General features: G+C 38.9%; 1 protein-coding gene across 3 annotated transcripts in view; it reads left to right on the top strand.

Moving 5' to 3' along the window:
* Positions 1–13,422, top strand: part of vav3 (vav guanine nucleotide exchange factor 3) — a 103,083-nt gene that overhangs the window by 47,285 nt on the left and 42,376 nt on the right. For all 3 annotated transcript variants that reach the window (XM_023325884.1, XM_023325885.1, XM_023325886.1), the window contains exons 3-10: positions 3,076–3,134; positions 3,235–3,300; positions 6,408–6,516; positions 6,966–7,067; positions 9,054–9,122; positions 10,267–10,370; positions 11,043–11,142; positions 11,482–11,577. In XM_023325884.1, the coding sequence (XP_023181652.1) occupies positions 3,076–3,134; positions 3,235–3,300; positions 6,408–6,516; positions 6,966–7,067; positions 9,054–9,122; positions 10,267–10,370; positions 11,043–11,142; positions 11,482–11,577 (705 nt within the window). The remainder of the gene's footprint in view (positions 1–3,075; positions 3,135–3,234; positions 3,301–6,407; positions 6,517–6,965; positions 7,068–9,053; positions 9,123–10,266; positions 10,371–11,042; positions 11,143–11,481; positions 11,578–13,422) is intronic.

Consider the following 13,422-nt stretch of genomic DNA (forward strand, 5'->3'; position numbering starts at 1 on the left):
TAAAGTCAGCGAAGCCAAAATATTGCAGCGCCTCACTTGCTTCTCCCGCCCTTCACCCTCGAGAGTCTCCTGAAAGCCACAGCTGGAAAGACGGGAGAACCTCTGATCCATAAATGGGTCGTTCACATGTTTTAGGCTGCAGCACTGAAAAGAATACTAATAAATTAAGCCTAAAGGTTATCTGTGTGTGCACGCTTGTGTCATTTATTTAGCTTTTTTTTTGTCTTTTTAAAGCTATTATGCTACAAGGTTATGTTAAAATTAGGTTTAGTGATCAACAATAGATGACTAATAAAATCAACTGGGAACAATCACATTGTAATAATTTGCTTGCTTGACTTTAAAAAGATGTCCGTCTCAAATAGCTTTTATATAACTACTCTCTTTAAGAGCTGCATCCATTATAGTTTTCCGTCTCCGGATCTTGTAAAGTTTTGACAGATGTCGGTCTTCCCGTCGCGAGCGGTCAGTAATTATTTACATTAGGAGCAGGGGTGACGTCACACCGTGTGTTTGAGAAAGTGGTCTGTGTCCAAAATAAAAAATGTTTTTAATAATATTACAGAGACAAAATGCTTGAAGAGTCGACATTTAGCATCTTTTGTCCTCACCATTGTTTGTCCCTTCAGATGCGATAGCCACAACATATATGTGGGAGGGGCCAGCCCAGCACTTCCTGGTCAAATTGTATGATGTCACTGCTTGCATCACTGGATACAACCGAATGGAGGCTTTTCTTTCTTTTTGCATTGTTTGTTTTCTTGAAAGTAACCCTTTCTAGTTTGCAGATCATTTTGTTTGTAAATTAGGTTAATAACCTTATTCCTGATTCTTTGTTTAGATTTTCTTGCATGGTGCGTCCTGTCCTCTCATGGTGCAGTCTAACGAAGTGCAGGTGTGTTGAAAATTCTGCATAAAACCAGTAAGAGGGTTTGGCAACTTGAGGTGGATGTCAGAAAATCCATGAGAAGGACTTGGAACCGGCTGCTGATTCTGCTTTCTTCTCACCTTTTTTTTTTTTTCTGACCCCTTGACGACACCACCTCACAAGCATGGTTAGCATTGCTACCGGCAAACGGCAGTCCTTTTTGTTCACTACCTTTACTTAGTTTTTTTTTTTTAACTCATTTTGCACAACACCATATATAATACAGTTTCAGCAGAAAACTCAGGTTGAAGTCATTCACTTCTGTTTATTTTTGGAGCGACTTTGGAGCATTGTAATCAGGCAGCAGATAAGTTACTGCTGAGGAACACAATCTGATTAGTAATTGTACACACAACTGGCACCCAAAGCAATTGGATTAGGATACATCCAAGAGCGTTTGATGAGTTTTTTTGTTATTTGTTTTTTTTTTTTAACCCTGGATTTAGTCTACCAGGCTTGAAGCTGTCATGTTTATTTGTATGAAACATTTTAAAGAACGCATAGAGACACACTGATGTGTTGCAGTTACGCAAAGCTCTCTTTTCAGTTTTTGGAGATTTTTAAAATTTTTTATGACGGTTTAAAGTCAGTGCATACAAGTTAATTAACATTCTCCTGATGATCTGCAGTCGCCCACTGCTGCGAAGCCACACGGAGTCACCACCTCCCACCACTCATCTGCTCCCTACTGATATTTCTCTTTCATCGTAAGCTGCGGCCGGCAAACAAACAAACTCTCTCTGCTCTGACGTCACGTAGCCGAACGGCAACTTCTTCCCAGAGGTCGGAAATGTTTTCGGATGCGACGACGACGAATCGTGGAATGTCACTCGTTTTCTTTTTCACGACCCCACCTTGCAACCCACAGAAGCCAGCTTACCTAACAGGCTTTTCTGATGGCAAAAGCCACAGATGCTGATTTAAAAAGCAGCAGCTGCCAGAGCTCTGAGAGTTCGGAGCTGGGGGAAGGATGTTGGCTGGGACAACTTGATCCCTGGGTCTGTCCTCACCGTGCCACTGTTTACTCCATTTACTGGACAGAGCGGGGGATGTGAGGGGAGGGACAGGCCGGCTGTGTTACCGGTATTGATCGCGGAGAGCTGGCTGCAGTTCAGATTTATCCATGTTACACATGTGATGTGTTTGGTGTGGATGAAAGTGTGCGGCCGTGACCTGCGAAGGGAAGCGTGGTGTGGAAGGGGTCGTCAGGCATGAATGAGCGACAGTAAGCTTTATGTAAAAGGTGAGATCAGGGATGATTCATCACTAGCTCCCACATGTGCACAGTAAGGGTGAAGGCCTGAGCACAGCGGCGTTAAAGAATAGACCGTATATTAGTAATCATACAAACCTAGTGATCAATTTCTCTTGAGGGTTAGGTAATGTTTTCTTTCTGTGTCCTACTACTGTTTCTGCTTGAAATACCTGAATTTTGCCCTGTTGCTTCTTGAAATCTTCATGAATTTTGTTAGAATTTTATGAGATAGAACAACACAAAGGGGTTCAGGTTTAGAAAGTGAAACAAAAGATGCATTTTAAACTTTTTTTTTTTTTTTTTTAAACTTTGTGCAAGAAAAATATCTAAAAAGGGTGTGGTGTGTATTCCCTCTCACTCTGGGAATACCAACTGACTACCAAATTTAATTAGATAATAGTATCACTTTTTTTCCCCTGAAAAATGGTATGGCAGGAAAACGTTTAGACGTAAACATTGTTGAAGATGGCCGCAGGAAAACCTGCTATACAGTTAGCCTTGTCTCAAAGGACATGCAGGTTTTTCTACAAATATATAAAAGCAGAGGAGCTGCACACAAAATAAAAATCACATGCCACTTTTCTCCTTCAGTAGTTATTTGCCATTTGAAGTGGTTTTGTCCTTTTAAAGTCACCAAAAAATACATTTATGTGGCTAAAATTGTGGAGGTGAAGGTGTACGACCAATAATCTTCCTTTAACTGGATTTACTGTGAAAAGGTTTGAATATAAAATTTTACTGTGATAACAGCTCAGGTTTTTCAGAAGTATTAGAAAATGCTGCCCTCTTGTGGTCCCACATATAAATGGAGAACATTCAGTTTCTGTCCTGTAATGTAAAAAAACAAAAAGCAATATTAAAAACTAAATAAATCTCTCTCCTTTTGTCCCAGGTTATGGACACGCTGTCCAAACTTTCCCACACAAGCATTGCACAACAAATGGGAGTCAGGTATGTTGTTTTTAAAAAAAGAGAGAACTGCGCACCTAGCACGCAGTAAAACGCCTTCTGATTATTTGACAAATAAATAAATGTGTGTTTCCTCTCACAGACATTTTCCCACAGAGGAGCGCGTGGAAGACGAGGACATCTACAACCACCTGGAGGACCTGATCGAGTACGTTTCCTCCTCTAGCACAAACGTCTCCGCTTCCTGCCGCTTTAAAACAAAAGAGCATTTTGCTGACGAGGGCAGCATTTGTTCCCTGGGTGTCGACTGGAAGGCAGCCACCTCCTCCACTGCTCCCAGCGTGCGCTCAGTCCCCCCCCACACACACACACACACAGCTTTTTCTCAGTTTACCACAAGTTGTGTGGGACTGGACTTTCGTCATTCGTTATTCAGGCCCCATTTAGTGCGAGGTTTTGCAGATTTTTGTTGAATAATAGATTTTATTTTAATTATTTTGAAACGTTACAACTTGTGCTATCCAGATCATCCTGACATTATTTTTTTACTCATGAGGTTAATGTCCCGGGATCAGAGAGAGTAGGAGATTGAAACAATTAAATCATTAAATTTCTAACTTCATGCTGACACATTTTGAGACTTCTGAACTTTTGGGCTTAAAGTCCCAAGAAAATAGTCGTACAATATAATCCACTCTAACTGCAAATAGGTCAGCGGGTGCAGTTACGCCTTTATCTAAACATAGCCAGACAACACAGTGGCCTTTTTGTTATTGATTTTCTTCTGAGAATTGTTTTGGACTGAATTTGAGCTGTCAGCTCATCCACCGTTCTATTTTCGGTCGCAACGCTGCAAAAACTATTCAACTTTTTTGCATCGGCCAGAAAAGAGAAATCAGTGCGCCCCGTTTCCTCCGTGAGACGTTCCAAGCCTCGGATATTGTTTCGTAACAGAAACCCTGGTTTAAACATCTCCACAAATTTCTCCCTGAGCTATTAGAAGTATTAGAGTAAAGGGATCTAAATCCAAACGCACAATGCGCTTCGGCGACTTTTATCTGTAAATGGTTTGAAAACTCAACGTTTGTTTTTTATTTCACAATTACAGCTTTGGAAAAAAAATAGAGCATTTCAAATGATCAATTTCTCTGATTTTTATTTTTCATATGTATATGTTTGAGTAAAATGAACATTGTTCGTTTATTCTATGAACTATAGACGACATGTCTCCGAAATTCCAAGCAAAACTGTTTATTTATTTGCAGAGAATGAGATAATCAGTTGTCAAAATAACGAAAAAGATGCTGTGCTTTCAGACCACAAAGAATGCAAAGAAAACAAGTTCATATTCATTTAGAAACGACAATACTAATGTTTTAACTCATGAAGAGTTCAGAAATCAAAATTTGGTGGAATAATCATGAGGTTCAGTGCAGTGGGCTCTTAATTTTCTTCCAGAACCTGTGTTGGTCTATTACATAAAATCCCCCATTAAATACACTAAACTTTGAAATGGTACCTTTTGTGTGCAGTGAAATTCTTCAGTTGCACTATAAAGACGTTTTAGGATTGTAACTGAAGCCTGCGGGGGCAGACGAGTCCACAGTAATAAAGATGTCGGGACGCCTCGCAGTGATCTGCTCTATGTTTAGCGCTGACAGCTCCATTTGCACAGGAAGCAGCAGCAGAGATAAACCAGCCAGCCAGCTGCAGGATGAGGTCGGACACATTTAAAGCTTTCCAAACGTATAAGCCAGATCCAGAAATTTACTTGCAAAAAAAAAAAAAAAAGAAAAGCACGTAGACTGCTGACTTTGCAGAAAAAATCCATCTGATCTGCAAAGGAAAACTTTCTAGATCTTTAAAAACCCGAAACGTAGCCTTACACTTCTGCTTTTCTCATCAGAATCTCCATTTTCATGTGAATGAGACTTGCACAGGCAGCAGAAAATATCCATTTTATGCACAGCATCTTTCTTGTAGTTGGATTGGCCCGAAATTTCCTGTGCGGTTTTATATGACGAGTCAGTTAATAATAATGTATGTTGTAAATCTTTTTGGCAAGGTGAGCCGTAGCGAAGTCCAATGTTATTCATACCCCTGCCATGTTGGGGCGTAAAATTCATTTCAGGAAGGCTGAGCCTGATGGGAAATGAGACAAAAATCTGTCAAAAGATGGTAAAAGAACACAAAAGGAATATCAGTTTTATAAACCAATTAAGATTTTACTAAAACGTTGCGTTCAATAACTGATTTTTACTGGCAGATTTGTACTGTTTATGAATACTGACCAGCTTTTATGTGTTTCCACTGGTGTGTCCACGGATTCTCTATCAGATTCAAGTCTGGCCTTTGACTGGACCACTACAAAACATTAAGGTTACTTCCAGTGAGAAGAAACATGTTGGCAAAATTAAAAGTGGCTGAGGTATTGCTAAAACATTAAGCTGGAGGAATGATTGATAATTTTTGTTCTGTATGTTCTGAATTCGTTTGACATAGTTTGTGATAAAGGGATACTATAGTCCTATATGAAATCTCACTGAGCAGTCAGATAATCTAGATGCAGTCGAAACCAGAAGTTTACATACTGGTCCATCCAACGACCCGTCATTGGATAGACCAGGTCCAATGACGGATCCGGTCTATCCGCCATTGTTTAAAGAGATGGTAATAATTCTGTAAGTAAACCTCTGATTTTGAAGACATTGAAACATAAGTCTGACATATTCTTTCTTTCATTAAAGAGGCGTTTATCAATCAGAAATAATTTAGGTAATTCGGACATAAAACAACAGAGTTTTGCTCTGATCTAGCTTCAGAGGAAAGCTAGGAAAGAGGTAGAAAAAAAGATGTACGAGTCTTTTTTTTTTCATTATATGTAAATCTCTGGTTTCAACTGTACTTAAATTATGAGTCGGATTTGAAATTGCGTTACTACAACTAAAGATGAATTGATTTGGAAGCTTTTTATTCATTTTTAATAAGAATCCCACTGCATGTGCCTCCCACTGTACACGTGGACCTTTTGTTCTTCGAGAAAGAAACATTTTATACTAAAATTTAAGTCTAAGCTTTCCCTCCGACTTACCCTCATGAACTTAGATGTGAGCGTTAAGAAACCCGAACCGCCTTCACACTCCCAAATTACCCAGCATCCTCTTCTGGCTGGATTTTGCCGCACGGCATCACAGGCCACAGCTGTAAAAAGCAGAACTTTGCGTGAGTTGTGGTCGTTGCGGATGGCGGAAGCCATTTTTCGTCAGTAGCGTGACGCCGTGCGGTCCCGCTCACACACTCTGCGTGCGTCCACAGTGAGAACGGCGTGGAGGACGAGGAGGACCTGTACGCCTGCGTGTACGAGGACGAGGAAGGCGGCGAGATCTACGAGGACCTGATGAAGACGGAAGCCATCCCCCCTCCGGTTTGTGTTCCGTCTGTAACCTCCATCTCACGTCCAGATGGTAAAACAGTTAAAAAAAAAAAAAAAAAGCACTCCTGCTTTTGCAGATCAGACTAAATTTCAGCTAAATATCTCAATTTTCCACCTAATTAGTCTTCAAAATGAAAACAGGTAGAAACAGTACATCTAATTTCATGCTTAGTTAATTTGCCACATTTTCTCCCTCTGGTTTAGCAAAAAAAAAAAAAAGTTCTTTCATATTTGGCAGACACTTTAGTGAGCATGTGTAACCCCTGACCTCACTCTGAGGCTTGGCTCAACTACATCTGGTTGGACGGTTTGTAAGCCCACAGCGCCGACACACAGTAACCGGCCTCTGTATGCGTGCATGTTGGTGTGTGTGTGTGTGTGTGTGTGTGTGTGTGTGTGTGTGTGTGTGCGTGTGTGTGTGTGTGTGTGTGTGTGTGTAGGCGTTCCAGAAGCAGGCAGAGATCGACATCAGGAGTTGCTGCTTAACAGAGATCAAGCAGACAGAGGAGAAATACACCGAGACCCTGGAGTCTATAGAGAAGGTACGCTCGCACTGACAAATGGAAGTCATTACGCTGCTCTGGACGAGCCATAACACGACACTGGTGATATACTTTGCATTTACTGGACCCAAAGAGTTCACGTCGGTAATGTTCCTTGGAAACACATGGAAGTGTTTATGCGTGTAGTTAAGGAAGGTGTATTGAGTTTCTCACTTTCTGGATGATTTTTCATTGTTGGAAGTTCAAACTGAAGGTGGTCAGAGTTTCAAATCATGGAGGGGGGGGGAGAAAAAACACCTTTGAAAATATTGTCTGTATGAATTATTTAGAAAATGTATTTTCTGATCAGTCCAACAAGTATTCATCTCTTCATAAGACTCTAAAGTACACTCATTCTATCATAATAGCTACTGCTGTTTACTGACGGCTTTGAACACTTTAACAGAGTATAATGTACAATTTGTCATTTATAGTATTAATATAAACTTTTAATTTGTCTTCTTGTTTCCCTTTTGCATTAATGTGGCCTGACGCTGAGGCCCCTTTCTCTATTGGGAAAGAGAGTTAACCTTGTTTGACAAAAATCAAATGAATAAACTTGGCTGTACCTGCAAACAAACTGGAAAAAAAGAGAAAAAAAAAACTAAAATGAGAATTGTGAAAACCAAGCTTTGACAAGAACCTAAGGTTATCTTTGTGCTGTTTCTAATGAGGACAATGGAAAGGGAGACGAACAAAAATCTCCAAAACACACCACCTGAAAACTGAAACAGAGGGTTGCACCAAGCATCTAGAATGATCAATAAAATCTATTTGTATCCCAACTGGTAGAGAGTAAGGTACACCAGGGAAAAAAAAGCATGAAAATCAGCATTTCCCCCACTAAATATTGGATCCAGGACTCTTTTGAGAATCTTCTTGCTGCGAGACAACAAGGCTAAACACAAGGCTATATAAAAAATATACGAGAAACTGCAACTTTTGAAGTTGTTCCCATTATCGCATGTCATAATTGAATCGCACAAAACCATAAAAACTATTTAAAACACAAGAATATTTGAAATAAAGATCTGAATGTAAGCAAAAAGTAGTTTGCTTTATATATGACAGCTACAAAAATACTTTTTCTTTCAAAAAGAATTATTACAGTAACTACAAGATATCACAATTAAAACAATTTGCACCTAAATAATCTTTATAAAAGGGATAAATTATTGCTATTTGTCACTTATAGCATAATATAATAATTTTCCATTAACCAAAGTCTCATTCAGCTGCTTTGATGGAAAAAATGGAAATTTGTTAGATAACAGTACACCCCCTAATGGTTATTTTCAAACATTTTCAAGAGCACTGAAAATCAACTGAATCTCCTTCACTGCTGTATAGTGTGAAATTGAAACAAACTCACTCCAAATGGGGGGGGGAAGAAATTTGCTGTCAAACAGTAGAATGAGTTTAAGAAGGACCAAGATTTTGTATTTTTCCACTCAGTGTTTTATTTTCTAAAATGGACGTAAAGGCAGATGAACTTTGGAAAGTGGAGTCTGGAACAATACAGTTACTATTTGTTTTTGCCAAAACTACATCTTTTCCATTTTCCTCTGCATTTTTCCAGGACTATTGGAGACCCACTGGTTCCAGACCCCTAGCCAAAACTACTTGTCTTCTTCCCCTTGTGTATGTTAACGTCCACAAAAAAGGCCCTTGCCTGATTTCCCAGCGGAGAGCCTCAGTAGATGACTTTTGTTATGGTGAAATTTTGTTTGCGCTCCCCCACTCCATTGAGATGCAGAATTGACTGTGGTGGGAGTTTTCGGAGAGGGGAAATCATTAAATTGCACACTCTGAAAATGAGATTATTGCCGTGACCCGGACAGGCCTGGTTGTTTCTGCTTACTGCAGCTCCTTGCAGCTTGGCCTCCATAATGTAACAGCGTCTCGTTCAAAATGACTCCCCCACTTTCACTGGAGGAACGAGCTTTCATTCCCATGCGTTCTTTTCTCTTTCTGTTTCTCCCGCAGCACTTTATGATGCCCCTCACCGTGTTTTTTTCTACGGTTGAGATGGAGAAGGTGTTTGTGAATATTCCGGTGAGTTATTGTCTTTGAATGCGGTCAACTGGAAGTTAAGTAAAGTTTGAAATCACACCAACTACTGATAAACATATATTTCCAAATGTATTTTCTGTTATTCAGTTTTACTTATTTGTATGTAATATATTTTTAATTTTGCAATAACTCTCTTTTTTTTAATATTGCAGTTATTTTAGTGGTCTTGACTGGCAGCAGTCCTGCTGGAAGCTAATGTGCTACATGCTAACAGTGACAGTGCTAATTTTCTGTTTTTTTGTTGCTTTCCAGAGTAATATGATAGCAGTTGTTTATTAGGAGTAAACAATTTCTGCGATGTTACTCTGAAAACAGCCATGTATTTATAAAAAATATTATAACAACTTTTTTTTGATATTGTGTTTAGCAGCAGTCATGCTAGTAGCTAAAATCCACTGGTAGCATGCTAGCATGCTACCAGTGACAGTGCTAGTTTTTCAGAGGTAAAACGGGTAAACATTTTCTGTGTTTTCTGTTTCTTTGCAGAGTAGCATCATAGCAACTGTTTGTTAGTAGTACAGAATAAATACAGGTTACATAAAATGATAAAAAGCTTACTGGTAGACAAGTAGTTTGCAGCTAATGGTTAGCTGCTAAAAAGTTAGATTTTGTTTAGCTAGGTTCTAAATTAGCTCCTGAGGAAATTTGGAGAGAGAACCAATCTTTTTTTAAAAAAGGGCAGAAATGTAATATACCAATATATGTTCTATTTGCTGGATTTACAATTTCAGATGTGCACAAAATGCCAGCAAAACCTGATTGTGCGAATCTCTCTGCTGACAACCAAAACATCCACTCAAGTTTGTTTTTTTTGCCCTACAAAATGTATTGATACATGCTGCTTCGAGTCTGACCGTGGGATCTGGGGCTTTTAAATTCCTTCAGGTTTTGCTCTGTGAATTTTTCTGCTGTTGAAACAAAGTGCATCTGAAATTCTTGCCACATTTAAAGCTCAGTTGAGTGTTGTTGTTAGGTTGCAGGTATGTCCGTTGAGACTAAAAGGCCTTCATTTTTAATGAAATGTACCTGCTACAAAACCTTTAGAGCTCAGGATAGGGGGAAATAATCATAACAAATGTTTTACGGTCAGCACTGATTCATTTAATTTTCTGCCTGCTTCTTTTAGGAACTGGTTAAGGTTCACAAGGGCTTATTGCTGGAAATCCAAGAGTCGGTCCACCAGAGAGGTTCCCAAAACCTTTACCAGATCTTCATAAGTTTTAAAGAAAGGTAAGAAGCAACATCAGGAGCATCTAATTTTTTACTGGGTTCTTGTCCCCGCTTCCTCATGAAAACAGGACAAGATCATGCAATTTTACAGCCTCTCTTAACTTCATTTTGTGACAAAACGTGCTCAGATTTCATTTTTATTTTGCTGTACTTAATCAGATTAATCAATTATTAAAATAATTGTCAACTAATTTGGTAATTGATTAATAAACTCGAGTACACAGCCATTTGCTGAAATATAAAAATATAATCAGGGCAGTAATTAACCCAAAAACTGTTAAAATATATATATAAATTTTGTGTAATCTGATTCAAATGTATTAAATTAGTGCCATTATTGCATTTTAGGTCATGCTTTTTTTTTTCTTATTTACAAAAAGAACTGAATTGCTTTTTTTAAAATAAAGGCTTACATAGCTAAATGAAAATTATTTAGAATGTGCCATTTTTAAAAATCTGATTAATCGTTATAGTAATTGATAGATTAAGCAATTACTAAAATAATTGTTAGTTGCAGCCCTACTGTGTTTGTTTTCTAGTTTAACAGGAAAAAAACGAGTGTTTATAATTTTGTGATCTCATATCAATCGTAAGATCACAATCAAACTATGAAAATCTGTGTAAAGTTGTGTCGACTGATCGGTTGGGTCCTTCTGCTCTGACCGGACGCAGGTTGTTGATCTACGGGAAATACTGCAGTCACGTGGAGACGGCCATCACCACCCTGGACGACATCTGCAAAAACAGAGAGGACGTGCGCATGAAGCTAGAGGTGAACAGCTTCCTGGCTGCTTTAAAGTGACAAAGAGATCAATCGATGTCCCACAGTGCAGGATGACACGTTTGCAGTTTCTAAGCTGCGCAGAGTGAAAAGAGGATGCCCTCAAGTGAGCAAATGAGGCATTGCAGGAGATGGTGATGATTCATTAAGCATTACATTTTGCTATAAAACTGGAAGCATATGGATCAGTACATGTGTATAAGTTAGAAAATAAACAAATTTCTTTCTGGAAAAATGCAAAATAGTATTACCAAAGGGATTAATATATAGTACAATGTACCTAATTAATGATTTTATTTTCGCTATTATTATTATTAAATCTTTCTGCAGGAATGTTCTAAAAGAGCCAATTATGGCAAGTTCACCTTGAGAGACCTGCTTGTGGTTCCCATGCAGCGGGTGTTGAAGTATCATCTCCTTTTGCAGGTACAGCATAAAAAAAAAAAACACAGAAATTTATTCACATACTACGCATCAGTTGATTTCACATATATGTTTTTCTGATAAGTTAGTAAAAAAAAAGAAAAAGGACTACTTCTGATTTTCTGTGAGACTGAGAAGCAATGGGAAGGTTTTTCATAAGCCTTCTGCAAATCATCCGAGTAATGAAGTTGTCTACAAAAATCAGCATCTAAGTTTCTTACAAACCTCTCATTAGTCAGATATTTGAGATGTCAGTGTCACACTGTAAACAACGGTGTCTCAACAGACTTTCAACAGGACATTCTCAGCTAAATCAGTAAGTTTTTGATCTAAAAAAACAAACAAAACAAAACTCAGTAAATTCATTCTAAGACAGCTGTTATTACACCATGTGTCCACCAGAGGCAGCATTGACTGCGTTTTCCCATCCTCCTCCCTGCATTTGTCCTTCAGGCTCTGCAGCTCATCCTGACTGTTTGTGCATCTAGTTTATGACTGAGTTGAGAATGACCGCAGTGTAATTGTCATTCGATACAGACGATCGAGGACAAAGTAGAAAGAAGAAAATAAATAAAGTAAGGCGATGAAAGGAGGGCTGAGCAACAGCAGAGACAAACAAGGACTGGAAGTCCTTTTTCAGCATTTTCTCAGAAAATAACACTCCTCTGCACATTTCGCACATTAGTAGTACTTTAATAATAAGACACATATTAACAATAGAGATTTCTTTGGTATTATCTGCAAAGAAAATAATCAAACAGGAGAACTTAAGATCTCTGCAGATTTTAGATCCAAAAATCATAAATTAGACTTGCAGAGTTCTTCAGCATTGGCCTACTAAATTTTGCGGTATATCTTCAAATACTTATTTCATCTATTGTCACGTTTTTATACAAAATTCTGTAAATTTGATGGCATGCTGGAGCAGAGTCTGGTATAAAACATAAAGGACAGTTGTCTCAGATGAACTGTAGTTTTATCGCAATAGTGGGAGGGGTGAAGCTTCCCAAGTTCCCACACCAAAACTTTCTTTGTCATTTAATCACCCTGAGTTATGGTTTCCCTCACTTACAAAGGCAGTAATTCAGGATGATGGACAGACCCAGAAAGATGTGGTATGGAAATTTGCAGAGCTTCACCCAGGATTTTTTTTTTTTTTTAGATAACACTGTTGTTAAAATCGCAGTTGGCCTACTTAAAGCCAGCTGACTAGCAGTGCTGCAAGATTAGTTGGGGCAGCCCTGTCTCAGTCTGGTCACTCATTAAAGCACCTTCAAACCGGCCAACACAAATAATTTTGAGAGTTCACTGTGTGAACCAAAGATAAACAACCAAAAATTTACATGAAAGATAAAAAAAACCCCCAAAAAACATTTTGCCCACCTTTTTGTAGCACCCCTGCCAAAAAGTAAAAATGATATTTAAAAAAAGGAGAAATGTGCGTAGATACAAAGCACATCGTCTTGTGTCAACATGGGGCCAAATCTCTGTAGAACAGCTGAGTAACAGCTAGCTTAGCTGAATAAAGTCTCTACTTCTTCACATGGTGACATCTAGAATCTCTCCAACTAATGCCTCGTCACTTCCTCTCTCTTTCACCCACCGCCACTTCCTTTCTTTGTCTTCTTTTTCCCCCCACTTTTTTTGTCATCAGCCATTGGCTCGCCCCGCGCTCGTCCTTCCTTCTCTCCCCTGTTTGAATTCCCTCAATAAGTCCATCATGTTTGGCCGCCTGCTATCAGCAAGACCACTCCCAGCCTCTGTATCTCTGTGGATGCGGGGAGGTCGGAGCACAGGCTTGATAAATAGGCCTCTGTCGTCTTGCTCGTGATAATAATGCCCAGGTTG

Source organism: Xiphophorus maculatus, chromosome 21 (genome assembly GCF_002775205.1).
Source record: "Xiphophorus maculatus strain JP 163 A chromosome 21, X_maculatus-5.0-male, whole genome shotgun sequence".
NCBI lineage: Eukaryota > Metazoa > Chordata > Actinopteri > Cyprinodontiformes > Poeciliidae > Xiphophorus > Xiphophorus maculatus.